At 44.0% G+C, this 23,404-nt stretch overlaps 1 protein-coding gene across 4 annotated transcripts in view; it reads right to left on the bottom strand.

The window, feature by feature from the left end:
• LOC119167309 (uncharacterized) overlaps window positions 1-22,495 on the bottom strand; it is a 29,808-nt gene extending 7,313 nt beyond the window's left edge. The window contains exons 1-7 of one of the 4 annotated variants that reach the window (XM_075866724.1): window positions 22,267-22,495; window positions 19,375-19,472; window positions 14,291-14,354; window positions 11,577-11,686; window positions 6,933-6,996; window positions 1,791-1,898; window positions 771-877 (exon numbers count right to left, since the gene is read on the bottom strand). In XM_075866724.1, the coding sequence (XP_075722839.1) occupies window positions 771-877; window positions 1,791-1,898; window positions 6,933-6,996; window positions 11,577-11,686; window positions 14,291-14,354; window positions 19,375-19,472; window positions 22,267-22,342 (627 nt within the window). In that variant the 5' untranslated portion in view covers window positions 22,343-22,495. The remainder of the gene's footprint in view (window positions 1-770; window positions 878-1,790; window positions 1,899-6,932; window positions 6,997-11,576; window positions 11,687-14,290; window positions 14,355-19,374; window positions 19,473-22,266) is intronic. The other 3 variants (XM_075866726.1, XM_075866725.1, XM_075866727.1) reach the window with 3 other exon arrangements.
• Window positions 22,496-23,404: the final 909 nt, after the last annotated feature.

Below are 23,404 nucleotides of genomic sequence, written 5' to 3'. Positions count from 1 at the left end.
ATACAGTAGACTGAGTAAACAGAAATCTGTTATACGAAACTACTCCTTAAACGAAACTACTTCCTCTGCAATGCTGGGTTTCGGGCTTTTATTCCGCACTCACGTTCACCTCTCGGTAAACTGCACTCCTCTTGAATGGAACATATTTTCCTGGTCCCTTGAGGTTCCGTTCACTGAGAGACTACTGTACTTTGCCCATTGTCAAGGCACAAAGAGAAAACTGCGCAATCTACTATAAAGAAAATACTATTGAACGAAATGCAACAACTTCCACTAATATGTTTGGTTTCGTATTTGAATATTGTACCCCTGTTTATCTCTCAGTAAACGAAACTCCTCTTGAAGGAAACTCATTTTCCTGGTCCCTTCCAATTTTGTTTAAACGAAGTTACTCTAATTACATATTTCAAATCAGCATAAAAGTCTGAATATACATATAAACAGCAAATATTTCATTGCCCTAGGCTAAACGTTCATGCAACCTTTTTTTCCTAATCGCATCTCCCCTTAACAGGTGCTGCGTATGCTATTGTTAACTTCTAATATAACAAACTAATCCACTGCTAGATTTATTTAGGTCCCCCTGACTCCTCTTACTTTGGTACCTCCGATTGTTCAATCACCATTAAAAAAATGTATATATCAGAATAGTGATGAACAAAACATGAAACTTCAAGTTCTTTTCAGATCCTCCAGCGCACCAAACTACGCTCAAGAGTCCAACAGCCCACTGATGCCGTCGTAACAGTATCTGTGCCCTGCTTGCTTACCACACCGAGTTCCACGGCTGGGACGGGCACATCGGGGACAGGTTCCAGCCATTCGGGTGCGTCGCAGCGAAGCTTTACAAACTCAAGCTCAAGTTGGCTTGAAAGTTCTGGAAGAATGAAATAATGCACAATACTCAAGCACGCCTGATGAAGGAGGACTGGCACGTGTTTTCGAAACTGTGCGGAATCTATTGCATGCTGAGCTGTGCCTTGGTCTCCCTTCAACACTGCTCAAACAGGTACAGCAAAATTCAAATAATTCGAATTGAGGGGTAACTTGAGCTGCACGGCCAAGTCAACGCAAGGTGGCACTTACCAATAGACAGCTGTGGATCAGGTTCAAGAAAAGTGACGGTGTTGATGAAGTGGCGTTTCTAATTATTAAACGAACTTAAAGATATGTTCAGGTGCCTGGATTTTACCTGTGCTCCTTTAGTACCAAAGCCCGATGGTCTCATGACCATCATGCACTTCTTGCACGTGGAATAAATGCATGCACAATATTCAGATCCGTCTAAATGTTGACAACAAGCTATTCTTCTATCCAAAACAAACGTGAAAACACAAGAACAAACAAAGCCACAAGTGCAGTCGAAGTCGCGAGCACGAAGATTAGGCGGATATTTGTATAGCACCCATCATTCCCACGGCGGCTGAACAATCACAGCGCCAGAGTTTGCGCCACAGGATACTATGTTTGCGTAACTTGAATGAACTATACTATATTTGCATAACTTGAACAGACCTTATATAAACCTCACCCCTGTCCCCTGTTGTAATGCCAACATATTTTACACGACATTCACTCGTAACAATATTCGAATGAATATGACAGTGTTATTATAAACCTCACCCCTTGTTCCCCACTGTATTGCTATTGTATTTTATCTTGCATTTACTTCCAAGCTAATGCATTTTTAATCTAATCGATTTTAGCAAAAAAAGGCCGCAATGTCAGGTCTAAGAGTGGTGCGATATCGAGCTCTGAATTAAGCCAACACCAGAACCGCAGAGACGCACCTTCACCGAGATGGTCCATGCCAGGCGCAGCGATAGAAGACAGCCAGCTGTCTTCCACAGCATCATCCGCCACAGCTAGAGGCTCCTCTGACAGCACACAAAGCTCATCTGCAGACAGCCAAATATGAAGGCAAGTGCTTTAGCAAAGTAAGGGGCATGTCGAAACGGACACCCCACATTTAAGCTTACCCAGCATCACAAAGGTTGCATGTTTGAATCGTTGAACTACGTCATCGTATCGTTTATTCAAACTACAGTAGACTCTCACTTAATGGAAATCTGTTAAACAGAACTACTGCTTAAACTGAACTATTCCCTCTGCAATACTTGGTTTTAGGCTTGTATTTTGCACCCATGTTCACCTTTCAGTAAACGGAACTCGTGTTAAATGGAACATATTTTCCCAGTCCCTTCAGGTTCCATTTACTGAGAGTCTACTGTATGTCCGAAGGTTGCGGGTTTGAATCACGCACGAGTCACCACTAGCGGGAAAACTCGAGACGTTGGCTTCCCACATGTTCTATCGATGCTTGTCTTGTGATGGAACACCCCAATGTCTTTCTTGCGGACGTCTTCATATCTCAGGCTAGGCTTGAACGTTCGGAGCAGGTAAGGCGTAACTGTCGTCCTCTCCTAGATGCTGACTGCTCGCTGCAGGGCCCCTTCTAGCGAGGGAGCCAGTGTGCGAAAAAGCAATCCTTATGAGTAGCTGGTGACTTCTGTTGCTGCGAAGCCTGTTTGAGCCTAGCACTAGAAGAAGAAGACGCTGCAGGAACAACAGCGTCAGTGGTTGCCACAAATAAAGCATGAGGGAAAGCAAATGCCTCGTGCAATCCCACAAAACCCTACAGTGCATAAGCCATTTTTAAGAAGTTTATTTTGCAGAAAACATAACCAGAGCACTCCATACATCTAACGAAGCAAGCACAATTTTTCGGTGCGAGGAATAGAACCACAAAACGCGAAATGGGCCGATTTATCAGTTTGCAAGCCAAAGTAGCACAGACAACACACGATCCAAAGTTGATGTAAATCAAAATGTGCACATTACTTAGCCACAAACTAGCATGTTTATCAATTACATCAAAGTTCTAATGTGGCTCAAACTGTAGGATTTCTACGACTGCGATGACAGAAAGCAGGTCCACAGATTGAGCCGAAAAGTGCCTATATTCATCATAAATATGCCTGTAAGATCAAATGGCTCTGCTGAGCTGTTCAGAAGGCTCGGCTAATTACTAAATAGAAGCTACGTAGTGCCCATGAGATCGCTTGCTTTGGCATACCATTGCTGACATTACCTTCACATGAATGAGACATAGCTTTCACGGTTTCACTAAATATAGGAACACAAGTATTGTCTGCTGGAGCCTCTGTACACAATATCAATGTTGAGCACAGAATTTTCACTGCATGCACATCTCATGCGATGAATTCTTTAAATGGAAACGCATACAGCTTCCGATTTGGAAAGCCCACCCAGCGAATGATTTCATTTCTTTTGCAACGGCCTTATGTGGACACCACATAGTTGCAAGATGCTACCGTGGTAAAAAAGTACATCAATAGGAAAGAAGCTACGAGAAAAATGGCACTTTTGCAAAGAAGCCCAAAATAAACGACAATGTTAATTTTTCTCACCTTATAGAATTTTATTCATAAAAAAATGTCACTGAAGTACGACAGGCAGTTGAAAAAAAATTCCATTTTCTACAGTTAAAGTATGTGCAACTACGAATAAAAACACGTATTTACCTTATAACATTGCCTTCAAGATTCTCTCCATTTTTTGAATGCATGTTTGCCAGTGCATGGTTAACAATTTTTGTCGATTCCCTCAGCGCATGTTTAACTTCAACACTCAACTACATAAAGTGATCAAGCAAAGTGCTACTGGTGATTGTGATGATCACCAAAATTACTATATATTTGCGGGAAAATGCTCGTAAGCACGAAAAACGCAGCAGGTGACCAGAATATTGTACAACAGACTCTGCAACAAAAAAAAAAGAAGAAAAAGCCTAAATCCGCTTACCCTATTTTTGCACGTATAACCCGCCCCTGCATATAATCCGCAGCCCCACTTTCAGCTCGCAGAGGAAAAAAAAAAAAATCCTCGCGTATTGCCCGCACATTTGATATACAGGAAAGACTGTACAGAAGCTACTGCTCAAGCAACATAGCACATATGTAGACAGAAAAAGCTTTATTTAGCAAGCGGAATACACTGTCTGCAAGGCCAGTCCCATTTCACTCACTGTCGCTGCTCTCGCTAGAGCTATCACTTGAGCCGCAGTCCTCACTATTATGCACAAGGTCATTTTCGGTTAAACCTATGTTGTTTGTGGTGCAGAGTTTCTTGAAACTTTTTCGCACCATCTCACTTGGAATGGCCTACCATGCCTCGACAATCCACTTGCAGAATAGGGCAATATCAGGCCTTCGGACTCGTCCTGTCGGTGTCAAGTCGTAGCAGCCTACGGCCATCCACTTGGCGTAATAGCGCTTAACATGCGCTTTGAAGGGCTTGTTAAGCGACACATCCAGAGGCTGCAACATTGACGATATTCCACCGGGTATAAGAACTAAGTCGCTGCCGTTGCGTGAAAGGCGGCGCTTTACTTCCTCAGTTGTGTGGCCATGAAAGGAGTCAAGAACGAGCATGGACCTCTTTGCAAGCATCGCATCGGGCCTCTTCTCCCATACCGTCTTGATCCAGTCTACGAACAAGTCACTGTTCATCCACGCGTTCTCGTGTGCACGCACCACCACACGGGCAGGCAAATGAACCTTTGGTAGAGTTCATTTTCAAGATGTAGTACGGTCACAGTTGCGTGCCGTCAGCGAGGGCTCAAAGCAAGACTGTGATGCGCAGTTTCGCGTTCCCGCCGGTCAGCACGCTCACCGAACTGCTGCCCGTCTTCTCAATCGTGTCCAACGGCATTTCAAAATAAACAGGAGTTTCATTCGCATTGCCGATTTGCAAGAAAATGTAATTGTGCCGCTTTCTCAGGCCAATTACATATCTCTGGTACTTGAGCAGCTTCTCCTTATAAGAAGCCAGCAAGCGTTGACATATTGTAGTCCGCCGTCTGATTGAGAGCCCTTGCCGCTTCATAAAGCGGTGCAGCCATCCGCGGCTCGCACGGAACTCCTGAGGTAGGACTAGCTCCCTCAAAAGTCTCTGCGCTTCCACTTAGGCCATCTCAGTCGATACGGCGTGACCCCTGCTTCTCACATCTTCGATGAACTTTACTAGCTCCTCCTCCAGCTAAGGGTAGGCACCGGTCTTGGGGCCACGAAATGACCTACGGTCGCGGTGCGCGGCTTGTAGGCCCTCTTTCTTCCTTCTCCACAGTCTCACGCAGGACTCGTCCACATCGTGCCGTCTTCCCGCTGCGCGATTTCCGAATTCCTCGGCGACGACTGATCTTAAGCTTTTGCTGTGTCGTGAAGGCCTGCCGCCGTACGCTACTCATGGTGACGGAACAGATCGACTTAGGCTTGGCGAACGGGTCGAGATGTGGAGAACTAGCGGCATCAGCGAGGTAAAGAGCGCTCACACTCGGCGACAACTTGGCAGCGCTACCCCTTCTAGTACACTGTAACAGCACCCTGGAAACAACAGAACCGAAATGCATGCCTGCTACCGCGTCAAAAAGTAGTAGATTAATTTACTGATAATATCTCTATAGGCACTATATTATCTCATTTGCCTAGCTGAAATAAATACTGCTTTATTCATTATGGAACTTTAATAATTATAGAACTTTCTTAGAGAGCACCACATTTTCGGCAAGCCCTTTCCAAACGTAAACATGGCGTCCGTGACGTAGGGACATGAGGAGGGTCACCGAGTGGCCGCAAACGTCAAAAAAATATACTTGTGGTGTGACAGTGAGATTTTACACTGAAAAATCGAATTGTCTCTCCCCAAATGTTTTTCTGAACGCTTCAACAATGCAAGCAAGCGAAACCAAAATCGGCCGCAAGCTGCCGTGCTATTTGCGGAGCAACACGAATTTGCGGAAACCGCCTACGTAGCCTTGGCTACACTGTTAAGGGGCTTCACAGCACAACACGCATTGCTGTGAAGCAGCACTATAGAAAAACCCCGCGTATTATCCGCACCTCCACTTTTCCACTGAAATTTTTGGGTTTTTGGTGCGGGTTATACGCGCCAAAATACGGTATTATAGATGGAACTGGCTCCTTTGGTGAGGAGTTTTAACGAGCATAGTGAGCAACAGTACAGTGTATTTTAACTGTCTTGCTGTGAACTTATGCAAGCAATGTATGGCTGAAATGTTCGAGGCTACGTCACATTGGTTCATCGGATCAGCTGGCGCCACTACCTCACTGAATAATCAGCTTCACAGAAAACACTAGACTTGACCCCTCTCCTCCTCCCCCCCCCTCGATGACTCTATAATAGACACTGGGCGCACATAACGGTTTGCCGACTCCATGAGACAAACTTATGGCCGTAAAGTCATAAGGTCAAACCAGGCCAAAAAGTGCCCCAAAAAAAGCAACAGCATGCATTCAGCCACGGAAGCCTTGCACAGCGAAACTGGACGTGCATGATTCTGAAGATTGATCAGGTAGCTTCTAGGTGGTCTTTATAGGCCTTAGCTATAAGTGATGCAGCTTATAGGTTGCTTTTAAGTTGTTGCTAGGCTTTAGCTAGGTCGTTATTTCGTCGATTTTTAGCTCAAAACAGTTAGATTTAAACCGCAGACAGTGACAGACACGACACGGGCACATCATCGGCGTAGACCAACAGTCACTTTGGAGCCTTCTTGCAGCTGCCAATGTTTTTCCCAGTACCTAGTATTATCTCATCCTTGGCTCACCGCCCTCGCTTCACAGCCATTTGTTGTTTGGTCAAGTGTTGCCTTAATTTTAGTGGACCAGTGGTGAATAGTTAGGATTTACAAAAACTTTTTAGTTCATCGGACAAGGAACGATTTGCTGAAAAGTTTCCCATTTGAAAAAAAAAAAGCCACAAGGACTACCTTAGCGGAAATTCGAAGACCTGACACGTGGACGCTTTTGTTTAGAGTCCCCCATCAATGTGGTCTGGATGTTTATTTTATTTGAAAGAAGTTGCACAAGGCCTTGCTACAGAAGTCAGCCTACCTGAGTAATCGAGCTTGTTGTGCATCACTTCCATGGAAAGGTCGCCAGCCTTCTCTTCAGGACTCTGCAGTAAGCAGCACAGAGGCAGTCTTGAAAACAGCAAAGTGAACTTCCAAACCAGCAAACTAACTTCTACTCCAACATCACACAATAAAAACATACCGATTCTTAACTCATGAATCTGAACTGCACGTTGCAGAAAATGTCACGAGACATAAATTTCACTGTAACAAAACACTACGATAGCAAAATTAATTGCCAATTTAGGATTCAAACCCACTACTCTGGGCCAGCAGTCTTCACTGTAACAAAACACTACGATAGCAAAATTAATTGCCAATTTAGGATTCAAACCCACTACTCTGGGCCAGCAGTCTTGCACCAAAACCACTACACCGTCGTAGTGGGAATGTTTACACACACACACACATCACACCGAATCATCATCACACACACACAATTAATTGATATGTCAGGTTTACACCTCAAAGCCACCATATGATTACGAGACACGCCGTAGTGGAGGGCTCCGAAAATTTCGACCCCCTGAGGTTCCTTAACGTGAACCCAAATCTAAGCACGTGGGTCTACAGCATTTTCGCCTACATCGAAAATGCAGTCGCTGTAGCCGGGATTCGACACAGTGACCAGCAGGTCAGCAGTCGAGTACCTTAGCCACTAGACCACCACGGCGGGGCCTCACACACACAATCATCTTGAATCCTCCTCCAATCCAATGATGAAAGATATGCCGGTCTACGTTGATTTGGTTAATATGTGGGGTTTAACATCCCAAAAACCCGATATGATTATGAGAGACGCCGTACTGGAGGGCTCATTCCAGCACGCATAATTTTCACCGAAGGAAGTCGTGGGTCTAGAAGCTGGAGCTACTTCATTTAAGGGATTTCGTGAATAAAAGCGAGACCCATACCCTGCTGCTTGAATGATATCTGAAATTCATCAAGACCGTGGCGGTGAACGTCAGTATTGCCAAATATAATAATATAATCGAAGTAGCTGAAAACGACACTTCACGGATTACGAAGACGACCTTCCTGTCTGTGAAACAATGTCACAGATCATGTAAGCGATGCATGGTTTTATGCACATCCCACATTTTCAGACATATGCACTCGGCGTGAAACAAAAGTACTTTCTAAGTAAAAAGACTTCTAAAGAAATACCCCTACCTTCATTATTGTCATACAACGTTCAGTTTTTTACACATTTTATAACCTGAGCATGCAGAAGAGAATATTACAGGTTTTAGGGGTGAAGCGCTTTAGGTTGTGGGTCTGTCCTGGGGTTCTTTAACATGCACCCAAATCTGAGCACACGGGCCTGCAACATTTCCACCTTCATCGAAAATGAAGCCGCCGCAGCCGGGATTCAATACCGCGGCCTCCGGGTCAGCAGCCGAGTACCTTAGCCACTAGACCATCGCGGCGGGACGTGCCGGTCTGTGTTGCTGCCACACTTGGCGTACAGAGGCGCTTCTTCCCTATGCAAGTTTGAGGAAGCCTCAACAAGCGACCGTAGTTTTGTTATTTCATTCTGAACACAGCTGTGTCTAGAAGTCATGCGCCACGCATGCACGGAGGATGGAATTTTCAATGCAATGCGCCAAACAGAGCCTGTGTCGCCAAAATTTAGGAGTCTGCGGAGTTGTCCATCAACAAAAAATCGTCGATTCCCTTTACCCATGGAGTGGCCGATGCGTACACCGAGAGGAGATAATGAAGAAAACCGAGGAGAAACAAAGCATGCAGGGAAGGTGTTTGAGGTCGACTAACACGAAACCTGGGGAGGGGTGAAGCGTGCACCATCTTGAGAGATTGCTTTGACGAGGCACTAGTGGCACAAAGCCAGAAACTGGGCATGCAGGAAAGGGACTCGCTGCTGCACTAAAGTCATCAGCTATTTGATGGGCTGTTGCCTTCATTTTCGTCGGATCAGTCGCGAGTAGTGAAATTTAGCCAATTTTCGTGGCAACCACCCTCTTTATGATGGACCACGACTTGATACGCCACGACAACACTTGACGTCGACAAGCAGACACACGAAGGTGCTTGACAACCAGTAATATCAGTTGGAATTTTATGCCCCCAAAATTCAAGGACACTTTAGCTTCACCTTCAAGAGTAAGGCACAAGAGTGTGATTGGGCCTCCCACCCATCTCCTCCTGAACTGTTTACCCGTTTCAATACTTGGTGCATGCCTCAGTAGTGTCGTAAAGCACTGAACAACTGTGCGCGTAACATTGGCGGTTTCAGAGCATCACTGAATGCCTTTTGCAAGTACACTACGTAATGAATATTTCTTTTTCAATCAGCGAAACAGCCCCCACATGTCCACAGAGCAACACGCCGCAGCTGTTCACCTTGTCTATGGTTCTGGTGCTGATGACGATTGAGTACATATGTGAGTGCTTTGCAATGGATGGGCCTTTAGTATACCCACTCTTTGCTCAATTCATATCTTTCAATGCCTGGCACAATTCCAACTTTTCCCACACAATATATGATGTGTTAAGGAATCTCTTTCCCCTACACAACATACATAGTGCCTTTTTCCAAAGCAGTTTCAACAAACCTTGTGGCTTTGTGGTAGAACACCTGCTTGCCACCCTCGTTTGTTCCTCACTCAGATCCGGAAACTTGTATTACTTCTTTTATTTGCATCTTCTTTCATTTTTTGGTCATGCACAATATTTTTTGCTTGCCACCAACGACGCTCACACTGACGCCCGAATTTTCGCGAAACGTGCTCTTTAGCACTATCATGTTTAAACCACAGCAAGAATATGTGGGATTCCATAATGATGAACTCCAGAAATTTCGGCAAACATTGATTGATATGTGGGGTTTAATGTCCCGAAACCACCATATGATTATGAGAGATGCCGTAGTGGAGGGCTCCGGAAATTTCGACCACCTGGGGTTCTTTAACGTGCGCCCAAATCTGAGCACACGGGCCTACAGCATTCCGCCTCCATTGGAAATGCAGCCGCCGCAGCCGGGATTCAATCCTGCGACTTGCGGGTCAGCAGCCGAGTACCTTAGCCACTAGACCACCGCGCCGAAGAAAATTTCGACAAACAGGGCACCTAGTAAATGAAAGCACTTGGGCTTCAAGCGTTTTCGCCTCCATCCAAAATGCAGCCGCCTCAGCCAGGATATGATCCCGCATCCCGGAAGTTGGCAGTCTGGCACCACGACCACTAGACCACTCAGAAATGAAGCATGGATAGTGCACCGGCAGAAAATGTCAACGAGGCCCAGAATGCCATCTCGTTGCACTCAAACAAAAAGCTTATGTATTTTGCAAGCTTTTTAACTCCAGTTAGCTACGGTTGACCAGTTTCACGGCTCAAATGAATGCTACAAGTGCATCCTAACATTTTCCTCGCACTGCCTGTCGAATCAAAAGAGAACCGAGCAATACGAGTTAGGGTAGCTCGAATGCGGCACCATGCTAGTTGAAGTTTCAGTGTGAGGGAGCACAGTTTGTCTACAGAAGAGACAGCAGTAAATTGCCCAGTCCCAAGAAGGAAATATTAGCTCTACTTATTTTAAACCTTTATTTTGCTCTTGACCATACAAGAAATTGCTGAATGTTTACTTAGGATTCAAAATAACTAAAAAAACTGAAAAACTTATTGCCTCACTTTATTTAAATGGAATTACATTATTTATTTCAAGCAGCTGTTAACTGCAATTTCAAACACAGAATATATGTAAAAATTAATCACAACTTGGTTAGAGGCTCTTCAGTTGTGCTGTCACCTAGACTGAGTAAAAATAAACCACGAGAGCCTGAAGAAAGAGATAATTACAAACTGTGATGACATAAAAGTTATGTCTGCTGGAAAACGGCATATTAAAACCGGTTATGCACCACAGGTGCCCAAAATGACGTTGAGCATAAAGTAATAATCTCTGCACGAAAAATTCACTTCGCAGATAAAAAAAAACATATGTTTGCTCCACTATTAGATGTGCTCGCTCATATCGATGACCCCAAACAGGGTCACACAGACTGAAGAAGTTAAAGTTTAAGTACCCCAAGAACTGTAGTAGGTGACCATATAAACATCATTTCTGGCTCGCCCTACACAGGCACGGAGGCCTCCAGTGATCTCGGTGGCAGAACTTTTGATGCTACATCCAGGACAGGAAAGCTACATATCCGTAAATAATAATGAACGGATTAAGGGAACACAAGCTAAGCGGTTGTCCTAAAATAAAATCCTTAGACACCTGTTCAAACATGAAATTTGACTAGTGGCGGTGGCTGTTCTTCAGCATCTCTGACGAGTGATGCAAAAAGTATCATTATCACGTGATCACAACATCATGTGGCACAAATTCTGGCGCGACATCATTAGACGTAACGCCAGACGATGCCGCCGCAGCGCAATAGCGATTCTTTTGGCGGCAGACGATACCAGACATCGCGCAACCTCAAGCGAAGAAAATACAGAAGGCGCTTGGCAGTGGCCCATGAAGCCACAGCTCGTGCTCCCTGCCCCCTTATACATCAACCCAGCAGAAAAAAGGAGATGGCTTTCAGCAAGGCATCTTAAGTGAATACACTAAGAATCTTGAGTCTTTTTTAATTGCGGTAATGATACACCTCACCTGAGGAATGTCCTCTGGAACTGGCACAACAGGTTCGGGATTTGGCACAGTCAGGCATGTTCGTGCTGTGGCACTGTGAACTTCCACAGGGCGCAACTTGGTCCCATCTGCTGCAATAGATCAACGATAAAATTTTTCTCAAAGTTAGCCATGAAAAAAAAAAAGGGCAGTTTCAATAAATGAGGAGAAAGCTGCTGCAGAGATATCCCTTGTAGAAGTCAACAAACCCAGAATTTTAGTAACGACAACGACTCATTGGCATGGCCTTCAAGAATAGTAGCAACTGTGATAGACCAAATATGTTGGCTTGGGCAAATAGTGAATTTGGTCGAATAATTTTGAAGCTAATTTGAATAGTGTATATATCACATAGTATTGTAAAGAAGGAGGGGCACATTTGCCATGACCAAACTAACCTGCACGATATTTCTTGAAAATTCAAACAAAGCCCGTGCAAATGTCATTTTTTTTGCATCAAAGGAAGTGGAAAGAACTTCAAATAGTAGCAGAATTTGACTTTCCATAGAATGCAAGTGATAGCCTGTAAAATATGTTAAGTTTTGAAGTTTGCTATACTTAGAGTCTATAAGCCGGTATATTGAGCTTTTAAATTGAAAATGAAAAAAAAAAAAGAATAAATTTGAAGGAAATATCTTCATATAACCTTGAGGTGGGGCTTCGCGCCAGTATGCAGTTCTCCTGAATACGTGTTTTCACGCACCACTTCACAGTAGTGAAGCTACATTTACAAAAAGTTACATGTGACATGAAATTTCCCAAAATTAACTAGACAGGACTCTGGCACTACGATCGATCAGAAACCATGGGAATGATGGGTAGTACCCAGATTTGCCTAGTCTTCATACTTGCGGGAGGCTGATCGCACTTGTGGCTTTGTTTATTACTGTGTTTCGGTTTTGTTTTGAAGGACAAAACGAACGCTTTTGAGCTTTGGGACTAGATTTGAAATCCTAATCCTAAAATAATAAGGTTTTGAAGCGCAACTGCTGAACATTTGCAGATTTTTGTTTCATGGAAAAACAGCTTCAAGCCACGCAAACCTAAACAAAGCTTGATGTACAAAGTTTAGACAAATCCGTGTACTACCTATCATTCCCGTGCTCCCTGAAGAGCCGTGCATTACAGCTCATATACACACTAGCGCCAGAGCTCCTTCTAGGGTATATTTAAGAAACTATACAAAATGTGAACTAAGGTATACCTGGAAAGATGCTTTCACAGCTTTGCACCCCTCCACTGCCAAGAAACCACTTCTACAAAATGTTACACGCGGATTAATATGCACCTTTTGTTCGTCTTGAATAATTTCAAATTTTCAATATTTTGGATTCAAAGTGAATTCAAATACTGCATTATTCCTTCGAATATTCAAAGCATTGAATATGCACCTAAGCCTAGAAATATGCTGAGGGTAACAATCTTGGGTTTTACATAACACTTTTTCGTAAATACAAGTGATGATGAGCAGTGGTAGCATAAAAAATGTTAGGGTCTTGTCCGCTGCCTCGTTGAAGACAAAACATTCAGTTTAACAATGTTCCTCGTTCTATCATTGTTTATCGCGTCAAGCACCCATATTCACTGCAAGCAAGCTTGTTTTAAACTACCACCCATAGAGTTTCCTTAAGTTAACTACAGAGGACTCTGGTGCAGCGCTCAATCAGCGACCATGGGGAATGATGGGTAGTACACATATTTGTGTAGCCTTCCTGCTTGCATGTTTCAAACACATTCGTGGCTTTGTTTACAGTTGTGTTTGGTTTCCTTTTTACTATTAGAACAAAGCACTTTGAACTTTGCAACCCGATTTCTCATGCCACTGCCAAGATCGAAACACAGGGCGCGTTTGAATCTGCTTGCCATTCTTCGAGTGACCTTCCAATTTGTTAATTTTTTGCCATCACATTCAATGCTTCGCCTTTGCGGCAAACTGTGACTTTTTTTGTTCTCCAATGATCAACCAACCCACTTGAATTAAAGCATACTGTATTTTCACCCTTGTAACCCACATAAAATATACACGAAACTTGACGAAAGTAATCATTCACTGTTGGCAATTGCAACTCATCCTCTGGGTTTGTTCTGCGGTTCGTTGAACTCTTGGCAGGTTATGCTGTTAGCTATAAAAGAAGTGATAATAAAGGTCTCCTTCCTCATTTTGCAGAGTCATTATCTTTGATCCGAGATGATTTCTACAGATGCTGTTTACATGCATCAGGTGTTCAAAACTTGACATGTTTTGAATACCCAATGACAAGCTTTGAATAATCTAAATGGCTTATTTGTGCATTTCAAAGTTTTTAGTGCATACCATGCGAAGTTGTGGCCATGAGTGCAAGCAATACTCTGTGGCTCAGTGATCACAGATATGTGTCGCTCCACTCATTCTTTAAACAATCATATGTGCGACGCTTTGCACATAAGATTGACAAATTTTTGCTCCAGAAGAGTATAGAACCCAATGTAAAGAAATAGTGGAGAAACATCAAATATCCTCCTTGGCTCCATTTTTTATTATGCAACATGCTATTTTTCCGTCACAAAAGCGTGAAGTGAAAAAAGCCTCCAGCTTCAACAGCAACATTATTGCAACCACAGTTTTAAGGAACTACTTATTCGGTCTACACCGATTTAACGTTTGTTTTCTCCTATTTTCTCAAACTTTCCATATCTACTCAAAGAATTGAGCTCACCACTGGAGCAAATTGTAGGCGATGGCCCTTGGTCCACGCTGCTCGTCTTTTCACTGAGGGCCTGCTGAGCAAGGATGTCAAACACAGAATCGTTAGCCAAGAGGAGTTCCAAATCACACTGCCCTACTCAGAGAAATAACTTTATGGTTGTAAATGCTTTGACGCACAGGAGTTTCCTAGGTCAATGAAGCCTGTATACTCATTGATGATTAATTGATATGTGGGGTTTAATGTGCCGCCCCAAAACTACCATGTGATTATGAGAGAGGCCGTAGTGGAGGGCTCTGGATATTTCAGCCACCTGGGGTTCTTTAACGTGCACCCAAATCTGAACACACGGGCCTACAGCATTCCTGCCTCCGTCGAAAATGCAGCCGCCCCAGCCAGGATTTGAACCCACCACCTGCGGGTCAGCAGCCAAGAACCTTAGCCACTAGATTACCGTGACGGGACAAGCCTGTATACTCAAAATTGAAATTCTGTTGAGTTGCATCTAATAGCACAACTGACAGCTACACATTTCTTGAGAGCTTCACAATACTCACAATCCCAATGCTTCTTAGACTTGCCAGTGACTGCCCTGTGCTGTGATCATGTCAGCATGGGGGCGGTAGTTGAAGCCCTCAATCAAATTCCCAATTGCACTAGTTCAACAAAATCAAAACGTGTACCGTACACTGTACATCACCCTGGCAGGTGCTCTGTCTGCAAGAGCTCCTGCATGCGAGAAAAGCTCGGTGGATCTGAAGGACACCGCGGCGCGGAACAGAAGAGCTACTGAACTCATGTCCCAAACATTTGGTAGCATATTCAGACAAGTTGACCAGGGAGAAGATGAAAATAGTGTTGGGACTGCATTGTGAAACGACCGCAAAAGGCAACAATTCCAAGTGTCACCTTTGGTACGATTCACTATGGAGCAAAACTGAAAAAGTAAGGGCGCCATATGGCATATTTCTGTCAATATGACTGTGTTCCACAGTGCTTTGACATGTCTAGAATAAACAAACACCCCTTACAACCATCGCTTGGTGGTGAAGTCTAGCATTTCAGTGACACAGACTATAGCTTCTAGGAGGCAATCCTTGGTAATTGTGCACAACCGCGAGCACTACCTTGGCGTGCATTCAAAAAATCGTTTTGCAAGATTGTGATTTTTGTTATTTGAACATGCCAGCAGCATGAACCCGCCATTTCTCACACGGTGCACTAGCAACTTGTCGAGACTACGTCATAGCTGAACTCTCCAAGTACGCCATGCTGAACTCATTTCAAAAATACATTTCACAGAAAGCTGCATACTTTGAATATTATACTGTGCTTTAAACAATTACGGAAGAAACATTGAAAGCACTTTGAACTCATATTTCAAGTAGCCCAAACCGAACCTGGCCACATTGTGGAAGCCAGTACCTATATGCACGAAAACGCCTCGCTAGCAGTTGCCAAGCGCTTTTACAGCACAGGCAAGTAGTTTACTTAGTTATTGGCGACATCAGATTCGACGCGAAAAGTGGCACTTTTGCCTTCCATGGTAGTTTCAGAATACAAGCCCTTTATGTTTCGAGATATCTGACAGCAGAGTTAAAACATGCTTGCTTGAAATACAAGCGTGTACCTTAACCAACTCGCCCAATCAGTCATTTCGACGAGTAATAAAACATCCTGTATTTAACGTAGAGCAAAGCCGAGCAAAAGAGTAGAGGAATGGTTGGCAATGACAACATCCAGCGCTCGACTACATCCCCTTCAGGTGTGAATTATGGCGAAATGGCTCAATCTGCGCAATTTGCACTACATCCCACAGCACTTGATACTCTACAGGAAGAAGGAGAAAATAGTACCTTGATGATTTGTACTGTTATCAGTAATCAAACCTAATTAGGGTATAATAAGAGATGTATTTAGTCTCAAGTCAGTCGCGTTCTATTTTTGTGCAGCAATAATCAAGTTTGGGCCCAAAATAGGACGATGATTTATTGCCAATCAGTGTATTCATTTCGAGCAAACACAAGCCAGAAATGTAGCACTGATCCTGGAATGTAGCACCGCGAACATTGTGGTGACTTAAGCAAAAGTGATCCTCTGCAGCAGTATGCAGTTGAATGGAGCAAAGTGAGTAAAAGTTGTCCACTCAAGAACCGTGCATAAAAGCGCGTTATGCATTTGAAGGCCAAATGATGTGTTCAACAGCGCACATAGCCCAGGCTGCGACGAGGCTGCACATGTATGCTGTCTGTTTACTTCTGGGTTAACGCCCAAAACACTTGCACGAGCCGTTCGTCCTGTCACTGTTTGTCACTTTGTGTGTGTTCTAATCAGTGACTAAATTATGTCTTATTACCAAATAGGCCAGCAAACAGTCTTGCTATAAAAACAGTATAAGGTTGCCACTGAAAAGCATATGGTGGTGACTTAGAGCACGTTGACGGCACTGGGGTGGCACCCCACGAAGCTCAGACAACCGATAGCTACTTTATAAAAGCATGAAAATGTGGTTCACAAGTTTATCTTTAAGTACTGCAGAGTCATGTACTTCAGATTTGATCACTACTGACCAGGTTTAAAAAAAAAAAAAAGAAACTGAAATCTAGTAATCATAAACAGTAGTGAATTGATGGGAAAATAGCATTTCAGTAGCATAACTAAGATCATTGCAGGTTGAAAGCAAGGAATAAGTCGAGGTTCTTCGTGTGAGGAGCTTCTTTGTGCGAGGAGTGCTTTCTTATTCAAATCATTTGCTTATTTGTTGCACACTTAAATTATTTTAACAAGCATTTCACCCCATGCAATTTCGGCATCATTAATTATCTGTTTGCTTCCAAGCAATGCAACTCCAACGATTAAGCCAAGTGTGCAGCAGGTTCCCACACTGCTTAAAAGCAGTCTGAATGTTTCATGTGCCGATAAGTTGGCAGCAACAAACAATTGGTGCTATGTCGAACAGCAGCCCACTTTGTTGTACTGCATGATGGCAAGCCCCTGGGAGACAATTAAATGAAGCCAAAGTACAGCTTGTTCTGATCATTGTGCTAAAGAAGTGAAGCATTGAATGAGTACTATATGCGTTCATGTCAACCTTTATAGTCAATCCTTTGCTGCACTACTGCTTTTAAAACACATTCTCAGTTTGTTTTTTTTTTAATACAGATTACCCTGTAAATTGAGCAGCAGGGACGCTTTATATGTAGCTCCGAAAATGACTGATTGATATGCGGGGTCTATCATCCCAAAACCACCATATGATTATGAGACACGCCGTAACAAAAGTCTACGGAAATTTGGACCATCCGGGGTTCTTCAACGCACACAGCAATCAGAGCACATGGGCCTACAGCATTTTATAGCTCCAAAATAACTAAATTAAGTATATCAGGTGAGTAATCAGGGAGACCTAAAACAGGCCTACTTTTAAGGTTTATTAATTTTCACATTAGAGAACATCTGCAGTGTGAAACACTCACAAAGCTCGGAAAACTCGCTCATGAGTAGGCTCACTTCAATTGGGCCCCGTGTCTGAGTGAATGAGCTCGGGTATGTAATATTTTGCCGAGTCCAAGCGAGTTCAGTAGAAGAAAAATTTTGAGAGTCCAAGTCAGTCTGGTTGTACAAGTCTTTGGTGAGTCTCCGCCCGAGCAAGACCCGAGTGCGTAATATAGTGTTTCTTTAGTGAATCAAAGCAAGCTCCCCCGTTTTTTTCCCACCTACAGTCCTATCTACTCATCCTCAAGATTACCATCAGCATTACATCAGCTTACTTTTACACTCGTGCCTATTTGCACGTACCTCAGCAAACTAGAGTACAAGCGCCACCTCAGCATTCACTGATAAGAAGGGTCAGTTAGGAGAAGTGCCACGAGCTCTCCCTGCATACTTTTGCATGAGAAATTCTTGATAATGACAGCTTGTGCAAGTCGCAATTTTCAGTTTAAAAAAATCTCACTGGATAGTGACCTCTGATAACTCATATTTGATGGTAAAAGATGAAAAGGCATATTGTATAGCAGATGATAATGGGAGATATTGGCGTTAAAGAGCAATTACACCATGACAAAAACAGCTAATTCTTAGCCAATGGACTTGCGAGTCGACTCACTCATGCGCACTCAGACTGTGATGAAGCCATGAGTCCAATCGATTGATACGTGGGGTTCGACGTCCTAAACCCACCATATGATTATGAGAAAGCCGTAGTGAAAGACTCTGGAAATTTTGACCACCTAGGGTTCTTTAGTGTGCACCCAAATCTGAGCACACGGGCTTGCAGCATTTGCGCCTCGATCAAAAATTCAGCCAACGCAGCCGGGATTCGATCCCGCAACATGTGGGTCAGCAGCCGAGTACCTTAGCCACTAGACCACCACGACAGGGTGAGCCGCAAGCCTAAGTGCAAGCGAGTCTGTATGAATAATACGTTCGGGAGTGCGAGTCCAAGCAAGTCAAGCCGAGAAAAAGTTCACAGAGTCTGAGTGAGCCCTAGGTGCAAACTACGTTTCTTGAGCGAGTCTCAGTGAGCTCGAATTTTTCCATCGACTTATGTCAATGCCAAGCCGGGAACACATGCGCTGTGAGGCAAAATGGAAAACAAACAGAAAAGGCAGGGCTCATTATTTGAAAGTGGTGTATGTGCACAGCATCAGAAGAGAGTACTTGGATACTATCACTGACATAAGAGGAAAGAGCATTCATTTAACAGTGAAGCATGCCTTGTGGGGTGGTCGGATAACAGTGCAGTTTGCTTGCCTCTGCCTTGTCGCAAAACAGTTCCTTTTTCAGAAATGACAGTAGACACCCTCCCTAAGTCAAATACAACTTGATAAGTCTGTGGCATTTTTTCCTCTATGATTGAACCAATGGACGCACACTCCTGACTGATGTGAGCTGGACGCTGAACGCCCCTCCCCCCTACGCTGCCCCCTTCGCAGAACATGGCTATGTGCAAGAGCGGGACTGTGTTCAAGTTGTGCGGGCTGCTACACCTTCGTCAGGTGAGCATGGCTTCTTTGGACTTCGAGTTGCAGTGCAGTCATGCCTGCACAGATTCTGCAGTGTACAGCGCGACACAGATTAAAATAATTACTCACGCCTCCAGAGAAACTGTGGTTGACCCTGTCGGAGAGTGCATGACGCCTTCCTTGGATCAGCGCAGACTTTGCCGCGATAGGGTGCGCCACGTCGAACTCTGCAAAGACAACAAATCAAGGTGTATTATGCCGGTATCATGCGACCGCTTTTGAACACAATCGTGCCTGATCTCAATCAAATTTCATGATTATGATTGGGTCTCTGACACAAGCCGCAGGTTAGAGCCAGTCACTTGGGAAACCTGATCCTGATCAGCCTCGACCAGGCTCGGCAGTGCACAGCATGTCCCCGATATTACAATAGCGAACATTTGCCACGTAGTCAAACAGGGAAGCATGCTTTCCAAAACCCTTTTCACACTTCTCAGACATTGTGTTAGCTACACACGACAGCGCAAAGAGACTTGGTCCCCCTTCTGTGGTGCCAGACAAGCCAGTACCACTCAACACACTGCATATGTGGTGCTTGTGCAGTGTTCAAAGCCAGCAAACTGAAGTCCACAATCTGAATGTATTGCGACGAAGCTGCCTTTCAAATACAGCGCCTTGCAGTCTATAACTCCACAACTTGGCGATAAACGGTCAATTCGCATGTCTATGCTTATTTGTACCTTTTCTAGGTGGGACAACATTGCTTTGGATTTGGAGAGCGAGATAAGTTATGTGGCCTCTGGCCACATAACTTGATCAATCCGCTGTTTCTGCGGCGAATAGGTTCATATCTGCGATGCCCTCCACATAATGGATGTGCCATTTTATTACCCACAGATAGCACGTATATTCGATATGAAATTCATATCACATGCCGGTATTTCTCGAACTTAAGAAAATAATTTCTTAGATATAGAATTTCTTAGAGCTATGAATCTCGAGAACCACACAGAAAGTTAACTCAAGATGTACCGTACAATCCATTGTTAAAGGGTACACTACAAAAACCAATTCATATTTCAAGCCCTCTAGCAGCAAGTGGATAAAGAAACGGTGTTTGAGCATGGCACTAGCCTGTCAAGGGGAGTCAGAACTGTCAATCACTGTTAGTCTTATGCAAATCTAAGCCACTGTGATTTTGCAACAGAGCAAAATTCAAACATGCCATGCACGCAGGTGTTCCCTTTAATGGCAGACCCATATGTACGTCGGCATCTGCCGCACGGCATGCAATACCACACTTTCGAAATTGTGAAGCCTTATAAAATAGTAGACAAGCTTTGCGCCACTCCAAGAACAAAACAGTGGCAGTTCACAGCCATGGGGGTGGCCAGAACTCCAGGTAGTATTAGTTCATTAATAGCTGTGTTAGTGCACTGCTAAAAGATAAAACAACAAACCACGTTTATAACTTTTGAAGCAACATGAAAATGGGATGCAAATTCTCAGCTGCGAATATGCTTTCTAGCCTGGTTTTAGGTGAACACTGTCTTTGAGGCTGACAATTTCACTTTAATAGCTTGAAATGATAGTTCGAGCACAGAGCTGAAAATCCATACTGGAAAGCCAGCTGGAAACGTTTCCAGTTTCAGCAGGGAAATAATTTTCACAGCAGGAAATTTGGCTATTTGAGCGAGGACGTGGCATTGTAGACAAAATAAATTCTCACTGCACGAAGATTGCTCAATATACAAGCAATGACACATGAAGTGTTGACTGCATGCAGTGCATTTGAAAAGGATGCAAGATGCATGAGGACTTAAAGGCGGCTGACTAGGCCGCAGCTCCATTAAGACACTGGCCAAGTGAAAAATTGAAGCATTCGTAGCGCATATGTCTGTCCTGGCCATGAGCCAGAACACTTTCCAAACCACACACCAGAAGCCACCAGCGCTCGTCTTTTTCTCTTGCTGGCTGGCTGCCACGAGTGCTACGCTACAGTGACTTCGAAAATTGATCATGTGGTAAACAGGACACATTTCGCAAATGCGAAACTGCCTCATCAGGTGCTAAACGCTAAGTAGAACCATTCCCAATGCAACTTGAGCTAGCATAGCTGTTTCTAAAAACAAGTAATTGCATTGTGCTCCGATACAAGCTTCTATGCACTAAACCGCTGCCGTCATAGCATACTTTGAGGTGACAAACATTATAACGCATTTCATTATATGACAGCACCTTCGTGAAGCTGGCGTGTGGTGTGAAGCTAGTAGGCAGTTTTAGGCCTGTTTTCACACATCCATCTTATCGTAATGTGACGTGCTCCTGGGGTTCGTGTGCACTATAAGTGTGTTATAAAGGCACGGAAATGTTAACGTAAAAACAAATACACAATTTCCTTGTGAATACTGACCTACATTTTTCATCAAACGCACCAAGTTTACAAGGAAAGCGCGGGGTAAGAGTAAGGTTGGTCTGTGAATACGGGCCTTAGAATAAGGCACGCAAAGATGGGAGTTAGCTGCGTGCCCGCTTTTCCATCACTTAGCGGGAGTGCATACAGAACTCCTCTACAGCAGTGGAACGCGAGGCTGTGGACGCTGTTGTCTGCAGCTACTACCTCGCGTTAACTACAAGCTTCCGTTCATGCTTGAATTACGGCACAACTATCTAGCACGCCGTATGACCATGTTCGATAAGGCGTCGTGCTTTGCGCATGTCTATAGAAAACGGTGGCAGGAGTGGCCGGCTGGGAGCTTTAAACAAGCGCGACTCCGTCTGTACGCAAGAGGATAGCGTACGACACATGTATGTGGCGACAAACACTGTCCCAAAATAGCGTACACTATTCCAGAACTCATTAATTTCAAAAAAAGCCGTTAACACGCAACACTGCGGGATAAGGGGCGGCGCAATGAGCAGCGCCTCGACCAGTGCAGTACACGATAAATGTCCACAGTTACGGCTACAATAACGTGCAATTGCACTGTTGAAACCTGCGACAACGAGACCAGCACTCACCCGTCGTCGAGATGGTCCGCTGGTGCGAGGAGAGGCTGCGGATATCCGAGGCTACTGTTTGCAGAGGCGCGCTCATTTCGTGGGTGGTTTCGGGCACTGGGCTCACTCGGCGTGTTATCTGCGGTCGCTGTGGTGCCACCAGTGTCACGACCACCAAGACGAAAAGCGCTCGTGCCTCTGTTGCTTGTGTTGCCACCTTTCCGCTTCCGTTTGAATACACCGCTCAGGGTCTTAGTGCAGTGTCAAGCCTGGCTTTTTTGCGCCAACTACGCAAAGTTAATAGAAGGCGCTGCAAGACGCTATTATTTTGGATAAATTCTTTTATATAATATTTATTACCTATTAATATTACGCCATTACCTAGCAGTATAATACAATTCATTACAAAACATATAATTTTGTTTCAAAAAGCTGTCTTAGATTAACTGTGGCTGCATAATTTCAAGTTACACGTTTTAACTCAACGTTTGTGCTAAATACATAATGCATGCTGACAGTAGTTCCGAAGAAGTCTTCAATCTGTATGGCCATTTTTCTCACTGCAATAACAATAGCAACACAGAAATAAAAATTTTACTTTCTTTCTCTCTCTCGGAGGAGGATGCCCTATCGGGCTGCTTGGTAGCTCATCTTCAGTTCATTTCCTCTGTAGCGCACGTAAAAGACCGTAATGTTGGAAGTGCATCATGAACTTGTTTACATCGCAACACCAAAAACACAGGACAGGTAAGGGCCAACATCGCACACGATGAATCCCAATTAAACTTTTCATCTTACTGCAACATGTTGGAAGCTACCACCCCTGCATTTTAGTTTGTTTTGTCCTGCTTTTTTCGTGCGCTACAAATAAAGTTTTGTTTTTCTGCTAGAATAAGTAGCTAACATCTCACTTATCGTGGCTGGAAACCTCGTTTGTGCGCAGTAACTATAAGGATCTCGAGTCGTTGTTTCGGTATGGTGCATTGGAATGAGCAATGTGCCGTCTTCACAGCAAACCACTGAGCTTCTAGTTATGCAGCATACCATAGAGTTCCAGCTTTGAATTGAAAATAACTTCACACCACTTTGCTTGACAATCGGCAAACAGGCTTCGCGATTTTCAAGAACGTGATTCATCCGAAGCAGATATCCGAAGCTT

This window comes from Rhipicephalus microplus, chromosome 6 (genome assembly GCF_043290135.1).
Source record: "Rhipicephalus microplus isolate Deutch F79 chromosome 6, USDA_Rmic, whole genome shotgun sequence".
NCBI lineage: Eukaryota > Metazoa > Arthropoda > Arachnida > Ixodida > Ixodidae > Rhipicephalus > Rhipicephalus microplus.
The sequence above is the reverse complement of the archived record's forward strand: the minus strand, read 5'-3'. Positions and strand labels throughout refer to the sequence as shown.